At 39.6% G+C, this 22,566-nt stretch overlaps 1 protein-coding gene and 1 pseudogene across 1 annotated transcript; both read left to right on the forward strand.

Moving 5' to 3' along the window:
- The first annotated feature begins 9,344 nt into the window (after positions 1-9,344).
- On the forward strand, positions 9,345-15,902 carry LOC126627726 (disease resistance protein RPV1-like; annotated as a pseudogene).
- Positions 15,903-16,049: 147 nt separating this feature from the next.
- LOC126627824 (inactive disease resistance protein RPS4-like) lies at positions 16,050-17,720 on the forward strand. The gene is made up of 2 exons (XM_050297387.1): positions 16,050-16,424; positions 16,507-17,720. The coding sequence occupies exons 1-2, from the start codon at positions 16,197-16,199 to the stop codon at positions 16,753-16,755; spliced, it is 477 nt and encodes a 158-aa protein (XP_050153344.1). The 5' UTR covers positions 16,050-16,196; the 3' UTR covers positions 16,756-17,720.
- The last annotated feature ends 4,846 nt before the right edge of the window (positions 17,721-22,566 follow it).

The raw sequence follows: 22,566 nt of genomic DNA on the forward strand, positions 1-22,566 counted from the left end.
CCAAGGTGGGTGCCTTGTTAAAACCTAGTTAGGTAGCAAAAACCCAGTGGGAAAAATGCTTCTAATCGTAGGGAAAAAGAGTACATTAAGATCAAGCAAGTATCCAGAAGATACTCCCCCTAAGTTTGACATAATTCCAAAGAGAAATAGCAAAGTTACAACTCAGAAAGTTTATGCATACCAATTCCATGAGCAAGCTTCTGAAACGTCGCCTTCGGTAGTGATTTGGTGAAGAGGTCGGCCAGATTGTCTTGTGATCGGATTTGCATGACTTCAATCTTCTGATGTTCTTGTTGTTGATGTGTAAAGAAGAACTTCGGCGCAATATGCTTGGTGTTGTCTCCTTTGATGTAACCCTTCTTGAGCTGTTCGATGCAAGCTGCGTTGTCTTCAAAAATCGTCATCGCGGCATTAACGGCATGATGAAGATCACAGGAGCTTCGAATATGACCCACTACTACTCTCAACCAAAAGCATTCCCGAGTTGCTTCATGTAAGGCGAGAATTTCAGCATGGTTAGACGAAGTGGCAACTAAGGTCTGTTTAGTTGACCTCCAAGATATTGTGGTGCCTCCAACGGTAAAGACATAACCCGTTTGAGAACGCGTCTTGTGGATCAGATAAGTATCCAGCGTCGGCATAACCAACAAGGCGAGAATCAACCCGACGAGCATAGGGTGCGGCATCACTCGAGGATTCGTAGGGATAGAATAAGCCCAAATCCGTAGTACCCTTAAGGTAACGGAAGATGTCTTTCACGCCAGTCCAATGTCTGCGTGTTGGTGCATTAATGTATCTTGCCAAAAGATTAACAGCGAAGGAGATGTCGGGTCTAGTGCATTGAGCTAAGTACAATAAAGCGCTTATCGCACTTAGATAAGGAACTTCAGGTTCTAGAATCTCTTCATCATCCTCCTTCGGACGGAAGGGATCTCGCTTTGCATCTAGCGTACGAACGACCATAGGAGTACTCGAAGACTTCGCTTTATCCTCATTAAAACGGCGCAACACCTTTTGGGTGTAGTTCGATTGATGTACTAAGATTTCATCCGAACAATGCTCTATCTCGAGACCGAGACAGTATCGAGTCTTACCTAGATCTTTCATCTCAAATTCCGAGTTCAGGTGCGAAGCAGTTCTCGCTAGCTCTTCAGGAGTTCCGATGAGATTCATGTCATCGACATATACTGCAACAATCGCAAATCCGGAATGTGACTTCTTAATGAACACACAAGGGCATAGTTCGTTGTTCACATATCCCTGACTAGTCAAATACTCACTCAAACGGTTATACCACATTCTTCCGGATTGTTTCAAACCGTATAGTGAACGCCTCAGCCGAATTGAGAGCGTGTTCCGGGGTTTGGACATATTTGAACCAGTCAATGTAAGTCATTCGGGAACTTTCATATAAATTTCCGTATCAAGATCCCCATAGAGATACGCGGTTACTACGTCCATCAGCTGCATATCCAGTTTTTCGGAAACTACCAAACTGATAAGGTATCGAAAAGTAATCACATCCATAACGGGTGAGTAAGTTTCGTCATAGTCAATCCCGGGGCGTTGTGAGAAACCTTGTGCTACTAATAAGTCTCATTTTGCATGCATTTATATCTACCTTATTGGGCGTCTTTGTGATGTTTTTTTTATTAAGCTAGTTGCATTTTACATTATTTGGTGTTAGTGTGCAGCCAAGTGTGTATTTGGATCAATGGGAAGGCAAATGAAGTAAAAACATTCCTTTTGGTAGCTGAGCATTATTCCAAATGTGGAGAGGATTCTAGGGAGTTAATTTGAAGTCCAAATGAAGAATCTAGGAAACATTTGGCTGCTGGAATTTCAGGAAAGGATGTGGAAGTGTTAAGTGGTGAAATTCGGCCATATTGGGTGATTCTAAACAAGGCAAAAACATTGAAGTCAGATTATGTGGTTCTAACACCAAAACATGCATTCACATGCATGTTCACAACCTGGCCGTGCATTCCATTACCTTTCCAGCTCCCTTTTGCACCAAGAACATGCACTTCCATTACTTAATTCACATTATGCCATCCCAGCTCCCTCATGCCCATGCCGTGCACTGTCATACCTTTTCCAGATTTGTACAACCAATTCCAAGTTGTCCATTTCAGCTTTGCAGCCAATACACATGCATGTTCAATTAAAATAGCTATATGCATGCATATACACCTTGTGCCGTGCATCCACCACCTCAGAAACTCACTCATTCCAGCTCATTTATGCACTTCCATCTCACATGTGCAATTCCAGCTCCATTCTTAATGATGGCAGTGACATTTCCCTTCTATAAAAACCGTGCAAACTCACTTCTTTTGGGGGTTCTTCCATTATTTTGGGGGATGATTCACACATTCTAAGCCGCTCCATCTCTGTCCATTTACTCTCCCATTTGCAGAGAACATCCAACCTTAAGCCGATCCATTTCCGTTTCATCACACTTGGAGAATCAACACCGAAGGCCACTCTTAAAGGATTTCAGCATCAGTTTTGCTTCAAGGGTTTCTTTTTATTAATTCTATGTTCACTCATGTTATTTATTATTATGTCCAACCTTTTGTAAACATGAAGTGTAACTAATCTCTCTCTAGGGATTCGATGTAGCCTTGCAAGATTGCTATGTAGTTAATTCAGAATTCTCAGTTAGTCTATCTATTTCTTGTTTCATTCTCTGGTTTAATTGTGACTTAGTGAGTTGATTTTAATGCTTGATCATCATTTGAGTTAACCATAGGTTGTTTAGCCAAGATTAAAGCACACATCATGCATAATCTTGGTGGATATGTGAATGAATGAAGGGAATGTTTTGCAAACATCCTGCCGAGTGCTCCCTTGGGTTTTATGAAAGTTTCTTGTGCATTACATGTTCTTGATTAGGAACCAAAGTTGCACATCACAATTAGGTTCATGATTAGAGACATTTGATCAAATCCACACATCATATGGTTGATCATATCCATGTGAAACAAACTCAAGAAATAGGTAGATGATTGAGTATAAACTGATTTAACAAACATGGCCTTAGGTTAGCAATGGTAAAATCGAATCCCTAGCTTCATTTCCATTGGTACTATTCCATTCTATTAGTTGTTGATTCATTTATTTGTGTTCACTTCATTTTCTTATGTTTTTAAGTTACAACTACAAAATCTGCCTACATTGATTAGTTTTATTTCTCTAATAGGAGCTTTTGCAAAACAAGTGGTTATATAAGATCAATTAGTCTCTGTGGATTCGACACCCTTACTTGTGCCATTATACTAAACATATTCTAGCCCTAGCAAGGAATAAAACATCAACAGCTACAAGATGAGCTTTGTAACGCACAATTTCATTCTTCTCATTACGCTTCCGAACGAAAACCCACTTGGTACGTATGACCAACGATCGAGCAATCATTTGTAAACGCTTAATGAAAGCCTCTGCCAGGCCGTTCTGGGTGTGAACATGGGGTACATGATGTTCAACTTTGTTTGTACCATACTTGACCAATCCCGAAACTACCGAGCACCGGCCAACGCTATACTGTCAAGGACCCAGAAGAGTTCCCCTCCGACCAGGAGGCCAATCACTACTCGACACGTGTCAAGATTAGAAGCCAATCAGAGCGCAGCACGTGTCGACATCAAGAACCAATCACAACATGACACATGTCAATGTGACAAAGCTACAAGTTTTTCTATAAATAGGGGTCATTCCCCCACAATATTGCCTAATGCCATTTTGTGTTAAATCATTCACAAGAACTCACTAAATTGAGAGCTTGATCCTTTCTACTTGTGTAAGCCCTTCACTACTAATAAGAACTCCTCTACTCCGTGGACGTAGCCAATCTGGGTGAACCACGTACATCCTGTGTTTGCTTCTCTGTCTCTATTCATTTACGTACTTATCCTCACTAGTGACTGAAGCAACCAAGCAACCAAGCGAAGGTCACAAAACCTGACACTTTCTGTTGTACCAAAGTCTTCGCTGATTTTGTGCATCAACAAACTTCAACCCCAACCGACATGCAATAGTCATCAAAAGTTTTAGATGTGAATTCTCCAGCATTATCTAATCGAATAGATTTGATCGGATAATCAGGGTGGTGAGCCTTGAGCTTGATAACCTGAGCCAACAGTTTAGAGAATGCAGCGTTCATTGTGGACAATAAGCACACGTGTGACCAACGTGTAGAAGCGTCAACCAAAACCATAAAATATCTAAATGGTCCGCAGGGAGGTTGAATCGGTCCACAAATGTCCTCCTGAATCCGTTGTAGAAAAATGGAAGGATTCGAACAAATCTTGTCATAAGAAGGCTTAGTAATAAGCTTTCCCATAGAACATGTTTGACATGCAATTTCATGGATCGAACCTAAGCTTCGGGTTAGTGGATGCCCGTGTGAAGTTTTGAGGATACGGCGCATCGCTATTCGTCCAGGATGTCCCAAACGATCATGCCAAAGTGTAATTTCGTGCGCGGTCCCTGTGGTAGGGCCGGCCACATAATGGCATTCTATGGGGCATATGGTCGTAGTATACAGACCACTCGGGTTACGCTCCATCTTCTCTAGAATACGCTTCTGGCCATATTCGTAGGAAGTTACGCACAGAAATTCAACTCCGTTTTCTACGTGGGTTTCAGCGTGGTAATGGTTATCTCTAATGTCCTTGAAACTTAGTAACGTTCTTCCGGAACGTGGAGAATAGAGTGCCTCAGCAATGGTCAAGATTGTACCATTGGACAACATTATACGTGCCTTACCGTATCCTTCAATCAGGTTGGATGGGCCTGAGAGGGTTGTCAGAGGTGCATTCTTAGGTACGAAGTTAGTGAAATAGATGCGTTCACGCAAAACAGTATGTGTGGTTGCACTATCTGCCAGACAACTAACTTTCCCACTAGTCATACCTAGAATGAAAAATTAATTTGAATCGGTCACATGCATAAAAGTTTATAAAAACAAGTATCAATTCAAAATAATTTCATTTATTAAAAAAAAACTTAATATCCAAAATAAACCGCCAACTAATAATCCAAAACATAAAGGAAAATTGTTCAAAATCAACCAAAAAACAAGTTGGGGTTCGGCCACTAGGTGGAATTCGGCCCCAATTGTCTTATTTTAACTGAAAAATAAGTCTATGTCTAAGATTCTAATCTTCCATAGGAGTGGTATCCTCCTGAAAGTCAGAAACCTCCATCTTTGTAGTCTCCGGTGCGTCCACTTGCATGAAGTTTGATTCAAACTTCTTACGACGAGAATGATATTCATCTACAACCTTCTTGGGAGCACGGCAAACACGGGACCAATGGTCCTTTGAACCACAACGATAGCATATATCGTCATTCATTGTGGAAGGTGCTTTGCCCTTATTCTTGAAGTTCGGGCCCTTATGAGCGAGGTTTGGGCGCTTCGGGGCTTTGTTTCCTCCCAGAGACCTCCAAAGCGGTGAAGTCGAGTTTGTTCAAATTCGACATGTTCCTATCACAAAATAGATGGACAAGATGTGGTTAGTGTAATGGAGAAAAATCAATCCATTCACATAGGAGTAGAACATACAGGTTCTAATAGACATGTATTGGTTTAATTTCGCATGAAAAACTTCGGGTTTCATGGGTGATATGTTTAAGTGAAAACTTCAGGTTTTCAAATAAGGCATGTTTATAAGAAACTTCGGGTTTCAAAGTAATTATGAACTAAAGGTTCATATATTCCTGCAGGCAAACACAAATATATATGCAAACAAATATGCAACAAATATTGTATGCAAAAATATTGTATAATGATAATTGAATGAATGTTATTTTGGTCTTCGAGGCCAAATTAAAGTGTGGGTGAAAATATAAAAACCCATATTATTTAAAAAAAATATATATTAAATAATAAAATCTCGGGGCCTAAAAATATAGGCCGAGAACCCTCGGGTGGGGCTACAGGCCCACGGGGAGAGCAGGGGGTTGGGCTGCTGCGGGCAGACCCCCCAAAACATATTTTTTTCACAAAGGGCTGCATCAAGCAGGCCCAAAAGAAAACTAAAAAAATCTTTTTTTTTTCTTCAGACTGGGCCGCTGAAAGCGAGCCCAGAAACAAACAAAATTTGTGTTTTTTTTTCGCGCGGGCCGCTTTAGGCTGGCCCAAAAAAAAATCTCTTTTTTTTCGTACGGGCCAAGAGGCTGGAGCCTACTAGGGCTCGGGTTGCAGGTAGCAGACACCCCAGCGACGCTGGGTGTGCTTGGCCGAGGAAAAAGGCCGGAAAAACTAGGACGACGCCACTGCAGGTGGTTGTCCTTGGTGTGTGCAAGCCATGGTTCGTCGGAGAACCAAGTATCTATCGACGGAGATGAAATGTCGACATGATATCAAAACCCTACAAATTGAAATCGAATTTTCAAAAAATTCTGACGAGATTCCGTTGAATCTCAGTTCAATTGTCGACATGGGACGACTTCAGGTCGTCGAGAATATGAACCAAAGGTTCAAGGCTGTGGCTGCAGGCCATGCCATGGTCGGGGGACACCAGGAAGGGTGTCAGGATTTTGGGTTGGGGGTTTGGCTTTGTGGGTTTTTTCTGGGAACAAGGAGAGCTGCATGCTCTCTGCTTGCGTGGAGACCCCATCTGCAGGATGGTGGTCACGGGTTCTAAAGAACCGAGGTCCCAATCGCAAAAAAAAAATGTTTTTTTTTTCAATTCAATTATATTATATGCATGTATAATTTTAATGAATCACATATTTACGTTGATGCATATGCAAATAATAGTTTCAATGCATGTACATATGTAAGATTCAATTCATGACAAATATCAAATTCACATAATTGTAGCAATTTTGGTTATGAAGCATACACAATTTATGTAGAATCTAAAATACGTAAAACGTAAAGTTGGGTCATGCATCATGGTGAATGTTCATGCTATCAGGGCTTACAAAATATCGAGTTAAAAACCGTTGTTTGGAAAGAACCTGATTGCGTGATGATATGGATGAACTGGTTTGATGCAGAAAAAAAATCTCCAACGTCAGATTCCTAAGCGCAGCGGTAGGAGCGTGCTGATAACGTGTTGTGGTCTATTTTTATCTGACAGAGAGACTAGGGCCGGCGGCAGAGAAAGAGAGGAGAGATGTGTGTTTGTAGAATTGTAGGGGAATGTATATGTTGTTATCCCTCCTACATTGTGCCTTTATTTATAGTAGTAAAGGGAGAGAATATATTCCTTCTCCTCCAAGTAATACAAGTTGTAATAGGAAATGATAACTAAAATCAAATCTAATCTAGGATTTACACAATCATACTTATTCTAGGAATGTTTACAACATCACTTAATTTTTTGTTTTTGTTTTTAAAGTTAAAGCAGAGCAGCAAGAGAGTGAGAGATAACGTAAGAGTGAGGAGAGAGAGTATTATTTTTTTATTTTTTAAAATAGATATGTTAAAATTACCTATAAGTGGGGTTTGAATTAAAAATAACAAAATTTTGTTTTGTAAAATTACGTTATTGCCTTTAACGTTTTTATTGTAATAATAATTTTTTCATCTTCTTTTAATTGACAAAGATAATTCTATTAATATGTAGTTTAGTTAAGATAAACAAAAAACCTTTTTGGCATAAGTGATGTTCCAACAAAGTTTATTATTATTTTTCTTTTTTTTCTTTCCGTTTTTCTTCTTATTTTTTTTGCTAATTTTCCTGGTTCGTTTAATTTTTTTTACAAAAATACCCTGTGACACCTTGTGACTTTAAAGTAAAGTTCTGGCTTCCTAATGACAAAAATAACTTTTTTAACAAACGATATTATTTGTACTAAGAGAAAGGGTGAGCTAAGCCTTACAATGACCTAGCAATAATGTGGTTCAAATTCACCTTTAGCGATAATTGAAACTAAAAATTAGAAATGAAAATGAATACTATTAGACCAGAATATTAAGTGGTAACAGTGAAGATAAATTAGTAATATTATTATTTTTATGTACAAACCTAGTAGAAAGAAACTCATTAACTTCCCGAACATTTTTCAGAGTATTCTCTCTTTCCAATTTTATAGAATTACATTTTTTTTTTTGAGATGGTGCTAGGAAACCACCTAGTAAAAAGAAACTTATTTTCGTTGACTCATTTGACTCTCCGACGATTTTACAGAGTTTTTTTCTTTCAAATTTTATAGAATTATATATTTTTAATAATGTTAAGGAAATCAAAATTTTAAATCAAATTTACAAGTTAAATAATATTTCACCAATTAAAAACATCACGTTAATCGACATTCAATGAATAATCTAATCTCTACTAATTAATAAAACTTTTTTTGTCAACCAAAAGAGGGTGAAAAGACAAATTTGTCACATCCTGGCCCGGGTCCACCACTTTCCGGGCCCGTTCCACCATCGTAGTACGATATTGTCTGCTCTGGGCTTACCATTCCCTCACGGTTTTGTTTTTGGGAACTCACGAGCAACTTTCTAGTGGGTCATCCATCCTGAGAGTGCTCTGACCTCCTTCTCGCTTAACTTCAGAGTTCCTATGGAAACCGAAGCTAGTGAGCTCCCAAAAAGCCTCGTGCTAGGTAGAGATGAGAATATACATTTAAAGATCACTCCCCTGGGCGATGTGGGATGTTACAATCGACCCCCTTAGGGGCCTGACGTCCTCGTTGACACACTTCCGGCCAGAGATTGGCTCTGAAACCATTTGTCACATCCCGGCCCGGGTCCACCACTTCACGGACCCGTTCCACCACCGTAGCATGATATTGTCCGCTTTGGGCTTACCATTCCCTCACGATTTTGTTTTTGGAAACTCACGAGCAACTTCCCAGTGGGTCACCCATCCTGGGAGTGCTCTAGCCTCCTTCTCGCTTAATTTCAGAGTTCATACGGAACTCGAAGCCAGTGAGCTCCCAAAAGGCCTCATGCTAGGTAGGGATGAGAATATACATTTAAGGATCACTCTCCTGGGCGAAGTGGGATATTACAAATTAGTCTTCTATCACAAAAAAAAAATGATGGTCAATAATGTAATTTCACAAGTCCAAATTTTACATTTTTTTATTGAAGTTTCACCTACGAGTGATGTTAAAATACCTCTAATATTTATATAAAAAAAACCAAAAAAAAAAAAACCTCCCACTCCTCCACGTTCTCTCTCTCTCTTCCTCTTTCTCCTTCTCATTTTCTAAAAAAAAATGTGTTCAAATACACAAAATGTGTAGGCAAATACTAGCCATCTATAACTACAACTTAATTTATAAATTTAACTTAAAAAATTTAGTTTTCTTAAAATTACATTTTTTTTTTGTTGTTTTAATATTTCATTAAAACAAACAAAAAAATCACAACGGAAACGAAACAAGCCCCCAAAAACAGAGATTAGGCCCAAACAGAAACAAAGCTCAAAGAAGAAGAAAACCCTAGCAGCAGAGAAACTGTTGAAGTCGTCGTCCCCATCGCCGCACTGCTGAGCCAAACGGATGAACGGCCGCAGGGATCCAGAAGAAGATAAGGTCAAGCAAAAAACCTCCCAACACAGAACCTCCAACAGATGCACGAGATAAACCAAAAGACAGCCCAAAAAGTGCAGGACACGAATGCTCCATCATCCTCCACGAACCCAACATCGCCGCACCGGTGAGCCAAACAGAATCATATCTTTGGGTACAATTTTTCCAGCCAATCGTTTAACTCCCAACTCCAAAAGCTGACGCTCAATCGGCCATTTCAGCTTTTACGTTGCATTAGGCGAGTCGGTAGCTGACCATCTGCTGTGGATATTGTCCCTGTCAGATGTCAATGGCTGCTCCTTCCTCTTCCTCATTGAAATACAACGTCTTCCTGAATTTCAGAGGCGTAGACACTCGCAAGATCTTCGTCGGCCATCTCTACAGAGCTCTGGATCAGAAATTAATCACCTTCATCGACGCCGAAGAGATCAGAAAAGGCGACGATCTTTTGCAGCTCCTCTCAGCTATCGAAGAGTCGAGGATTTCGATCGTGGTTTTCTCCCAGAACTACGCTTCTTCGACGTGGTGCTTGAAAGAACTGGTCAAAATCCTGGCGTGCATGGACGCAAAGAAGCAGATAGTGGTGCCGATTTTCTACGAAGTTGATCCATCTGAAGTTCGTAAGCAAAAGAAAATTTTTGCAGAAGCTTTTGCTCAACACGAACGCGAATCGAACGCCGACATGGAAGAGGTGGAGAGCTGGAGGTCCGCGGTAACCAGAGCTGCCAATTTATCCGGCTGGGATTCGCGAAAATACGAGTAATTACTGTTCGATTATATTCTTAATTACTTATGAATTGAGATTTTTATAGCATTTAGTTTAATTCGGTGCTGTTTTTCGTATTACACAGGGATGATGCCAAGCTTATTGAGGAAATTGTGGATGACATATATAAGAGATATATCCAAGTCTCGCCAAGCAAAGATAATGGCTTGGTTGGAATGGATTACCACATAGATGCAGTGAATTCACTATTACGTCCTGGGGTGGATGATGTTTTCACTGTTGGAATATGGGGTATGGGAGGTATAGGCAAAACCACCATCGCTCGCGCTGTTTATGATGGAATCGCATGTCAATTTGAAGCTTGCTGCTTTCTCGAAAATGTCAAGGAAGGCTTCTCGAAGAATGGTGCAGTACATATGCAAGAAATGCTTCTTTCTAGAATCTTGAAGCAGGAAAAGGTGCAGAGTTTAGGCACGTTGGAAAGGCTACAAAGGCTACAAAGGAAAAAAGTTTTCATTGTTCTTGATGACGTTGATGAATTATCCCAAATCGAAGCCTTACTTGGAAAGCAGCATTCATTTGGTGGTGGAAGTCGGGTCATTATAACAACTAGAGATAAACAATTATTAAGTGGAGCTGGTGCTGTATATAAGCCCGAGAACTTAAGTGAGCCAGAAGCTCTTAAACTCTTCTACCAGTATGCCTTCAGAACAATCCAACCCACCCGAAATTATGGTCAGCTCTCAAGGCGTGCCATACAATATGCTCAAGGTCTGCCTTTAGCACTCAAAGTGTTGGGAGCTTTTCTTGATAACAAAACTGTGCCCGAGTGGGAAGATGAGTTGGAAAAAATAAGGAAAATCCCGCAAAAGGGAATTCATAATGTGCTTAAAACGAGCTTTGATGGACTAGATGAGTCAGACAAGGACATCTTTCTAGATATTGCATGTTTCTTGAAAGGAATGGATATAGACAGTGCAAAAAAAAGTCTGGACAGTTGTGGCTTATATCCCCATCGTGGAATAAGAGTTCTAATCGACCGAGCTCTCATATCTGTGTCAAAGTGGGGGGAACTGGTGATGCATGATTTACTAGAGGAAATGGGTCGGGAAATCGTTCGCCAAGAATGTATCAAAGAGCCTGGGAGAAGAAGTAGGTTGTGGAGTTATGAAGATGTTCGTCATGTGCTGACTCAAAAAACAGTGAGATATCTTTCTCTTATGCAATGTTTCGTAGAAAGCTTCAGCTTTCGACGAAAATCTATTTTATAGCAAACATGCATTGTTTATAATATTCAATAAGGTTCTTTGTGTTTTCCTTCACTTTAATTTACATTGTTGGTTTATCCAGGCTACAGAAGCAATTGAAGGCATAATCCTGGATTCAGCAATCTTTAAAGAGAGATGCTCAAATACTGAAGCATTTGTTAGTATGACAAAACTAAGACTGCTCATGATACGTGATGGTTACTTTGACGAATATGGGTTTGTATCCGAGGATTCATTTGACAGTCAAACTTCAACTGAAGCAGAAGATGAGCTTGCATTCGGGGATTCATTTGACAATCGAGCTCCACATGATTGCTTCATAAAACACTGGATTGCGGACTTAAAGTTCCAAAGTTCTCAGTTGAGGTGTCTCATCTGGCGTGGTTGCCCCCTCAAGTCTTGGCCATCCAACTTCCAGTTCAAGAATCTTGTAAACCTTGACATGAGCAATAGTCGCATCGAACAACTTTGGACAGGAGCTGAGGTACGATTTTTCATTTACGTAAATATATTTATTTTCAATGTTTAGGTTCTGAGATGTGTTGTGCATGTTTTCCTGTACTTTTTAACAGCCTCTGGAAAAGTTGAAATTCATCAATTTAAGTTATTGTGAAAGCCTTAAGAAAACCCCCGACTTCACAAAGGCTACAAGTCTTAAGGAACTAAATCTCAAAGGTTGTACAGAGTTATATGAGGTTGACCCATCCATTTCAGCTCTGAAAAACCTTGCTATATTGAATCTAGGAGACTGAAAATCTTAAGAGCCTTCCGGGCATCATTCGTATGGGATCTCTTCAAACCCTTGATCTTTCTGGTTGCTCAAACCTTGAGAAGTTTCCTGAGATTTCGGAAGTTATGGAGGAGCTGTCAGAGCTTTATTTAGTTGGGACTGCAATTAAAGAACTGCCTTCAATTAATAAACTCACAGGCCTCACTGTTTTGGACCTATCTCAGTGTCGAGAACTCAAGAGCCTGCCGAGCAGCATTCATATGGGATCTCTTCAAACCCTTAAACTTTCTGGTTGCTCAAACATTGAGAAGTTTCCAGATATTTCAGATGTTATGGGGAATCTATCAAAGTTATATTTAGATAGCACTGCCATTAAAGAACTGCCTTCGTCAATTAATAAACTCACGGGCCTTACTTTTTTGGACCTAAGAGGCTGTGAAAATCTTAAGAGCCTTCCGGGCATCAATCATATGGGATCTCTTCAAACCCTTAATCTTTCTGGTTGCTCAAACCTTGAGAAGTTTCCTGAGATTTCGGAAGTTATGGAGGAGCTGTCAGAGCTTTATTTAGTTGGGACTGCAATTGAAGAACTGCCTTCTTCAATTAATAAACTCACGGGCCTTACTCTCTTGGACCTAAGACGCTGTGAAGAACTGAAGAGCCTGCCGAGCAGCATTCATATGGGATCTCTTCAAACTCTTAATCTTTCAGGTTGCTCAATGCTTGAGAAGTTTCCAGATATTTCAGATGTTATGAAGAAACTATCAAGGTTATATTTAGACAAGACTGCAATTAAAGAACTGCCTTCGTCAATTAATAAACTCACAGGCCTCACTGTTTTGGACCTATCTCGGTGTCGAGAACTCAAGAGCCTGCCGAGCAGCATTCATATGGGATCTCTTCAAACCCTTAATCTTTCTGGTTGCTCAAACCTGGAGCAGTTTCCAGATATTTCAGGTGTTATGGAGAAGCTATCAGAGCTTTATTTAAACGAGACTGCAATTAAAGAACTGCCTTCGTCAATTAATAAACTCACAGGCCTCACTGTTTTGGACCTATCTCGGTGTCGAGAACTCAAGAGCCTGCCGAGCAGCATTCATATGGGATCTCTTCAAACCCTTAATATTTCTGGTTGCTCAAACCTGGAGCAGTTTCCAGATATTTCGGGTGTTATGGAGAAGCTATCAGAGCTTTATTTAGACGAGACTGCAATTAAAGAACTGCCTTCGTCAATTAATAAACTCACGAGCCTTACTATTTTGGTCCTAAGAGGCTGTCGAGAACTCAAGAGCATGCCAAGCAGCATTCATATGGGATCTCTTCAAACCCTTAAACTTTCTGGTTGCTCAAACATTGAGAAGTTTCCAGATATTTCAGATGTTATGGGGAATCTATCAAAGTTATATTTAGATAGCACTGCCATTAAAGAACTGCCTTCGTCAATTAATAAACTCACGGGCCTTACTTTTTTGGACCTAAGAGGCTGTGAAAATCTTAAGAGCCTTCCGGGCATCAATCATATGGGATCTCTTCAAACCCTTAATCTTTCTGGTTGCTCAAACCTTGAGAAGTTTCCTGAGATTTCGGAAGTTATGGAGGAGCTGTCAGAGCTTTATTTAGTTGGGACTGCAATTGAAGAACTGCCTTCTTCAATTAATAAACTCACGGGCCTTACTCTCTTGGACCTAAGACGCTGTGAAGAACTGAAGAGCCTGCCGAGCAGCATTCATATGGGATCTCTTCAAACTCTTAATCTTTCAGGTTGCTCAATGCTTGAGAAGTTTCCAGATATTTCAGATGTTATGAAGAAACTATCAAGGTTATATTTAGACAAGACTGCAATTAAAGAACTGCCTTCGTCAATTAATAAACTCACAGGCCTCACTGTTTTGGACCTATCTCGGTGTCGAGAACTCAAGAGCCTGCCGAGCAGCATTCATATGGGATCTCTTCAAACCCTTAATCTTTCTGGTTGCTCAAACCTGGAGCAGTTTCCAGATATTTCAGGTGTTATGGAGAAGCTATCAGAGCTTTATTTAAACGAGACTGCAATTAAAGAACTGCCTTCGTCAATTAATAAACTCACAGGCCTCACTGTTTTGGACCTATCTCGGTGTCGAGAACTCAAGAGCCTGCCGAGCAGCATTCATATGGGATCTCTTCAAACCCTTAATATTTCTGGTTGCTCAAACCTGGAGCAGTTTCCAGATATTTCGGGTGTTATGGAGAAGCTATCAGAGCTTTATTTAGACGAGACTGCAATTAAAGAACTGCCTTCGTCAATTAATAAACTCACGAGCCTTACTATTTTGGTCCTAAGAGGCTGTCGAGAACTCAAGAGCATGCCAAGCAGCATTCATATGGGATCTCTTCAAACCCTTAATCTTTCTGGTTGCTCAAACCTGGAGCAGTTTCCAGATATTTCAGGTGTTATGGAGAAGCTATCAGAGCTTTATTTAGACGAGACTGCAATTAAAGAACTGCCTTCGTCAATTAATAAACTCACAGGCCTCACTGTTTTGGACCTATCTCGGTGTCGAGAACTCAAGAGCCTGCCGAGCAGCATTCATATGGGATCTCTTCAAACCCTTAAACTTTTTGGTTGCTCAAACTTTGAGAAGTTTCCAGATATTTCAGATGTTATGGGGAAGCTATCAAAGCTTTATTTAGGTGGGACTGCCATTAAAGAACTGCATTCGTCAATTAATAAACTCACGGGCCTTACTGTTTTGAACCTAAGAGGCTGTCGAGAACTCAAGAGCCTGCCGAGCAGCATTCATGTAGGATCTCTTCAAACCATTATTCTTTCGGGCTGCTCAATGCTTGAGAAGTTTCCAGATATTTCAGATGTTATGGAGAAGCTATCAGAGCTTCATTTAGATGGGACTGCTATTAAAGAACTGCATTCATCAATTAATAAACTCACGGGCCTTACTATTTTGAACCTAAGAGGCTGTCAAGAACTCAAGAGCCTGCAGAGCAGTATTCATATCGGATCTCTTCAAACCCTTAATCTTTCTGGTTGCTCAAACCTTGAGAAGTTTCCAGAGATTTCAGATGCTATGGAGAATCTATCAGAGTTATATTTAGATGGGACTGCCATTAAAGAACTGCCTTCATCAATTAATAAACTCACGGGCCTTACTGATTTGAACCTATCTTGGTGTCAAGAACTCAAGAGCCTGCCGAGCAGCATTCATATGGGATCTCTTCAAACCCTTATTCTTTCGGGTTGCTCAATGCTTGAGAAGTTTCCAGATATTTCAGATGTTATGGAGAATCTATCAGAGTTATATTTAGATGGGACTGCCATTAAAGAACTGCCTTCGTCAATTACTAAACTCACGGGCCTTACTGTTATGAACCTATCTGGGTGTCAAGAACTCAAGAGCCTGCCGAGTAGCATTCATATGGGATCTCTTCGAACCCTTATTCTTTCGGGTTGCTCAATGCTTGAGAAGTTTCCAGATATTTCAGATGTTGTGGAGAAGCTATCAAGGTTATATTTAGATGGGACTGCCATTCAAGAACTGCCTTCGTCAATTAATAAACTCACGGGCCTTACTGTTTTGGACCTATCTGGGTGTCAAGAACTCAAGAGCCTGCCGAGCAGCATTCATATGGGATCTCTTCAAACCCTTAATCTTTCTGGTTGCTCAAAACTTTGAGAAGTTTCCAGACATTTCAGATGTTATGGAGAAGCTATCAAAGTTATATTTAGATGGGACTGCAATTAAAGAACTGCCTTCTTCAATTAGAAATCTTCCAGGTCTTGTTACGTTGAACGTAAGAGATTTTAGAAAACTCAAGTCTCCCAAGCAGCATTTGTGATCTCAAGGCCCTTCACTATCTTAGTCTTTCTGGTTGCCCAAAGTTTGAGGTGTTGGAATTATTGGGTATTGCTCATTTATCATTATTGAGTACATTAGAACTCTGCAGAAACAATTTTGAGAGCTTGCCTGCGGAAATGAATTGGCTTCATTGGTTAACAAGTCTCAAATTGGAAGGTTGCAAGGGACTGAAATCAATACCAGAGATTTCATCAACTATAAGGTTCATAGATGCCCATGATTGCACGGCTTTGGTATCTGTTTCAAGACCAAGCAAGTTTTTTCCGAAGAATCTTTACTTGACATTTTCAAACTGCTTCCAGCTGGTGCAAAATCTATTTGAAGATGTTGTGGAAGCTCATCAGGTCTCTCTCTCTCTCTCTCTACGTGCAAAAGTATGAAACATATCTAATGCAAGTCCAGTTTACCTTTGTTTTCATTCTGCAGGGTAATCCGCAACCTCTTTCCTTGTTTATGTATCTTCCTGGAAGTAAACTTTCAGATTGGTTCAGCCATCAGTGTAGCAGATCTTCCGTAACTGTGCATCTACCACCAGTCTTGGATCATAAGATTTTAGGATTCGCTGTGTGCGGTGTTACTAAGTTCAAGTATGCACATTATGCATCTGATCTATCTGCTCTGTGTTTTTGTACCTTCAAAGGAGAGCATGCATGGCGAGCGCGGTTTCTGCTTTGATTTGCTTGATTTGAGCATCACAAGAGGCAGGTTACTTGAGTCAGATTATGTGATTCTGGGGCACCAGTTCAGCAGCATCGCGTCAGAAGGAGTGGAGTTCGTCTCTTTTATGCCAACTGTGAGGAGGTGCATAATCTCTTTTATGCCAATTGTGAGAGGAAGCTAATTGTAAGCCCGTGTGGTCCCTTTTATCCCAAATTTGAGGTGGTGCGTTATTGAAGCATGATACAGCCGGATCAATTCCACTTTCAAGAACAACACTATCATCATGAGAATTCTGAAGCCGAACTTCGTGCTTTTGGCAAATCAATGGTAAGAGTTGCACATTCTGAGAGGAACCGTGAAGGGTGTTTGCTATAACGAGGGTGAACAAAATGGAAGTGATACCTCTGACGCAGAGGATTTGTATTCTAAAAGATTGGTACTTCCTGATGGGGCAAAGGAAAACTGAAGAGAACAATCCCTCTGTGTTGGATTTGATGGCTCAGTCCTGTTGGGTCTCAACACTTTCTACGCGGACCTAAAACCAAACTGTTGTGGCTCTTTAGTTGGCATATGCGGATCCCATGCTAGGTCTCTTTAGTGCTCGTATTTAAAGCCTCGCATTGTGTCGAATTTGGATGAGACGGTGGGAAATGTGAATACAAGCAGCTGCACTAGTGTAAAGGAAAGAGAAGAGCCGACACCCAATGGAAGAGAGAAGTAAAATGGGGAGCTGCTGCGTTTAAGGTTCTGTAAGAGTGAAACCAATTAGCGATTGTTGTAGTTGTAGAGAAACAAATATTTTGTTTGTAATTCGTTTTTTCCCTCTTCTATTTGTGAGTGTATCTGGGTGTATTTTGGGTTTGAGTTTGAGAGTACTCTTTGTAATCTCCTTTTCCTTTTGTTTATTAGTGAAACTTCCTTGCTGTCCCCGAACTGGATGTAGGTTTACGCCGAACCAGTATAAATCTTTGTGTCATTTTAATTGTTTGTTTTGTCATATTTTTCCGTATTAGTTTATTGGTTTCAAGTTAGTGTTTCCCGCACAACACATTGAACCCCGAGCTTGTTGTATTTGGAAGTGCCAATTCAGATAATGTGAGTCGTCCAATTTGACATTGACAGAGGTTGAGATGAGCTTGTTGTAATGTTAATTCAAAATTAGAACAAGAGAAATGGCTCGATGTGCTGAAATTGAAAAATTCAAGGGGTGTGATATCCACACATCCTATTTTACTTCTCACACATTCTTTTAATTTTCGACTGTCGGATCGGATGAATTGAAGAAGATCAACGGACAGAAATTATCAAGGGGTGTGCGAGAAGTAAAATGAAGTGTGCTATCATGAAAACAAGATTAATTAGAATAATTAAGTTTTTAATTGCTCAATTCTGTTCCATACGAACTTAGAATATCACTTTGTAGAGCTGTAATAACTTTGCAGCCACAAGACATAAATACCAAGTACCCTTAATTGCTCTTCCGGACGTTTCTGGTTCGTGTTGACATAAACAATAGATTTTTTAGTGTGCTTGACATACGGCTCAGTACACCAAATTTAATAATAATTGGTTGGAAACTTAAAAAAAAAAATTATAATGAATTGTATCATTAATTCTTGGTGTACCAAATAATTTGCCGGCCGCACGAAAAAACTTCTCGACATGAATACAACCCAAAGGCGTCACTATTAGCTACTACTAAGAATACAAAGTTTACATGAAAGAAAAAGGTTAAACTATCATTTCACGTTCAACTTAAATAATTACACACGAGTTATCTAGTTACACAATTGTGTAAGCGTGCTAAAATGTACGTCACTTTCAAATTAGGTGGGTTGGATGGGAACACAAACTCTTATTAACCACGATAAATGGGTCAGCACGATTATGCCCAACCCAAACAAACTTATTTTTTGTCCTTTTCAAGTCGGATTATCGAATCTGTCTAAAATTGTTACCTCTACTCTTTCTTGGCACACCCAAATTCAAACAAAAACAATGAAAGGTACATCCGAACAAAAATACAATAAAAGGTACATCATACAACTCTCATATTTTTAATAGAAAACGCGCATTATCCTCGTCATACATATGAAAGATTTCAGAGTAGTACCATTAATAATGTGACAGTAGTTTAGAAGCCAAACGATGCTATTAGACATGACACATCTGTGAGAAGCTGACACTTACCTCGAGGATATTTCCAATCACTCTAACTCATTTTTCATATGAATAGCGAGATCGGAATATATTTCCGATTTACAAAGAAGTTATTGGGTTGGGTATGCAGATGAAGATTCAACATAGTTGAACGATATCGCGTAGTGTAGAATATCATTTTTTTGTTTGTTTGGTTACACTAGGTGTATTTGCCTTTTTATTTCAATAAAATTTCACCTCGCACAATCGAGGGTTCTTTAACAAAAAGGAAAAGTATAGATGGTATAGAATATCATTTATACTAAAAAAAACATATTCATACAAATTATACTCATGAGATTTGCAGTTGGCGCTTTACTACAGTGACGAAAAATAATAATGCATATACACTTTGATGCCAATTCGATCCTTATGGATTTGTTGTGAATTCAATCCTTACAGATTTTCCTCTTCTTTAATAACTAATTACCTAAACCACCAACGTTGCTCTACCGTAAAAATTAATAATAAATAAAAGGAAAGGGTCATTTAAGATTTGCTGAGTTTCAAAACCAGATTAGTGTACTTTACGTAATGATCTAATTTGCATTGGCTCATTGACTTCGTGTCGGTCAGACCATTTTCCGGTGATCCAATTGTAGTTCAGTTGAGTTAGCAGCTCAATCATAAGCGAATCGTCGAGGCTTTCGATCGTGGTTTTCTCCCAGAACTACGCTTATTCGACGGGGTGCTTGAAAGAACTGGTCAAAATCCTGGCGTGCTTGGACACAAAGAAGCAGACAGTGGTGCCGATTTTCTACCAAGTTGATCCATCTGAAGTTCGTAAGCTCAAGATAAGTTTTGCAGAAGCTTTTTCCTCAAAACGAACGCGAATCGAATGCCGAAATGAAAGAGGTGGAGAGCTGGAGGTCCGCGCTAACCAGAGCCGCCAATTTATCCGCTGGGATTCGCGAAAATACGAGTAATTTGGATCAATACCGCCATGAGCAGCTGATGCTGCTGAATTCAAATCACGATGGCTTCACCCATACAAACTAAACTCATGAAATGGGATTTTCTTTTGACGGAAAAAAAAAATAAAAAAATAATAATGTTTGCGGGCCGTGGGCCTATTTGGACTCATTCTGATGGGCCTTTTAAAAATTTAAAACCGGGCTAGTCCAATTCGTATTTGAATTTTCCAATACGTTGAAGAATTATTTTAGGATAGTGTTATCCAGATACTTATCTTTTTCTTTCACACATTTTTTTATTTATTTTTGGCAGTCGAATCAAATAATTTGAAGAAGATCAAATGAAAAAATTAATAAGAATATGTGAGAGGGAAAAAAATATGTGTGAATAGATCTACCCTTATTTTATTACTAGCCTTTTTCTTTTGCATTTGGTTTTTTTTTTGGATACTTTATTGTTTTTTTTTTAAATTGGCTTAATTTTATATTTAGAATAAATTCAACATAAAAAGTCATTAACTTCTCAGTAAGAAGCGGTTATTTCTTTTCAATTTTTTAATTACTACACTTTTATTTAAAATTTACTAGAATATAGCCATGCACAAAGGGTGTGTGAATATTTTTTTTGTTTTTAAAATTAAAGGAGAGCATAAGAGAGCAAAAGAGTGAGAGAGAATGTGAGAGTGGGAAGGGAGGATTATTATTATTTTTTTTAAAGGCGCCGGCATCCCACGTGTCGCGAGTACACCAGTAATCGTCTTCCTCGCGAAGGTCATAATTTTGCTTATTTTCATCCTAACTTCCAAGGCTAATTTCTAACTCAATACTTAAACCAAATTCAATGATTCAAAAGCCAACTAGAAACTAGGAATGTGGGGAAAAGGTTTATACTACTTCGGGGTCCAATCGTGGCCTGAGTTGAACGGGGAAACGACCTAAAAGTGGCCCGATGGTCACGGCCAAACTTTCCAGAATTTTGGAAATTTCTTCCCAACTTTCATAGCTAGTTTCTAATTCAATTCTTAACCAAACTTGATGATTGAAAATCCATAATGAAGTTAGAAATCTAGAGAAGAGAGTCATACCCTTAGGAGGCCCAACGAAGATCATAATTGGCCGGCAAATTGGTCTGAAAATGGTCAAATGGCCACGAGTCTTGTTTTCTAGAAATCTGGGAAATTTTTCCTAGGTTGCTTCCAAATTACGGTGGTGCTATGGCGAAGCTCACCAAAGAGAGTTGGAGATGAGAAAGTTATGGTGGTGCTATGGCGAAGCTCGCCAAAGAAGGCAGTAGGTGGTGACGTTTTTTGTTGAACTGGCAGAGAGAGAGAGTTGACAGAGATGAGAGAGAAGACACGAGAAAGTTCTCGAGGGAGAGATCACAAAGGGGAAAAGAAAAGGGCACCAGAAATAGGGTGCCACGTGTCAGTCATGTGGTGTCCAAAGTGGAGAAATATCTCCATTTGTGAACTTACCAAAATACCCTTACATTTGAATTCCACAATATCCCCGTTGTTGCTCCAAATTCAAATCCGCTTATGCCCACGCGTTCGTATTGTCGAGTACTACCCAATTACGCTAAAAAAAAATCATACGTTTCTCTAGACGATGATTAACTGAAATCAAAGTCCTGGCCTCTAGGGGCATTTTCTTCGATTCCCTCGATTAAAATAAATAAAAACATAATTTCAAGGATGGGTTGTCACACCTATCTTTCTGGTTGCTCAATGCTTGAGAAGTTTCCAAATTGTTCAGAAGTTATGGAGAAGGTATCAGGGCTTTATTTAGATAGGAATGCAATTAAAGAATTGCCTTCGTCAATTAATATACTCATAGGCCTTACTGTTTTGGATCTAAGAGGCTATCGAGAACTCAAGATCCTGTCGAGCAGCATTCATATGAGATCTTTTCAAACCCTTAATATTTTTGGTTGCTCAATGCTTGAGAAGTTTCCAGATATTTCAGATGTTATAGAGAAGCTATCAGAGCTTCATTTATATAAGATTGCAATTAAAGAACTGCCTTCGTCAATTAATAAACTCACATGCCTTACTATATTGGACCTAAGAGGCTGTTGAGAACTCAAGAGCCTACCGAGTAACATTCATATGGGATTTCTTCAAACCCTTAATCTTTCTGGTTGCTCAAACCTTGAGAAGTTTCCTGATATTTTAGATGTTATAGAGAAGCTATCAAATCTTTATTTAGTTGGGACTGCAATTAAAGAACTGCCTTCGTCAATTAATATACTCACGGGCGTTACTGTTTTGGATCTAAGAGGCCGTCGAGAACTCAAGAGCCTACTGAGCAGTATTTATATGATCTCTTCAAACCCTTAATCTTTCTGGTTGCTCAATGCTTGAGAAGTTTCCAAATATTTCAAATGTTATGGAGAAGCTATCAGAGCTTGATTCAGATGAGACTGCAATTAAAGAACTGCATTTGTCAATTAATAAACTCACAGGCCTTACTATTTTGGACCTAAGAGGCTGTTGAGAACTCAAGAGCCTGCCGAGCAACATTCATATGGGATATCTTCAAACGCTTAATCTTTCTGGTTGCTCAAACCTTGAGAAGTTTCCAGATATTTCAGATCTTATGGAGAAGCTATCAGAGCTTTATTTAGTTGGGCCTGCAATTGAAGAACTACCTTCGTCAATTAGAAATCTTTAGGGGCTTGTTACGTTGAACTAAGCGATTGCAAAAGCCTCAA

This window comes from Malus sylvestris, chromosome 1 (genome assembly GCF_916048215.2).
Source record: "Malus sylvestris chromosome 1, drMalSylv7.2, whole genome shotgun sequence".
Lineage (NCBI taxonomy): Eukaryota > Viridiplantae > Streptophyta > Magnoliopsida > Rosales > Rosaceae > Malus > Malus sylvestris.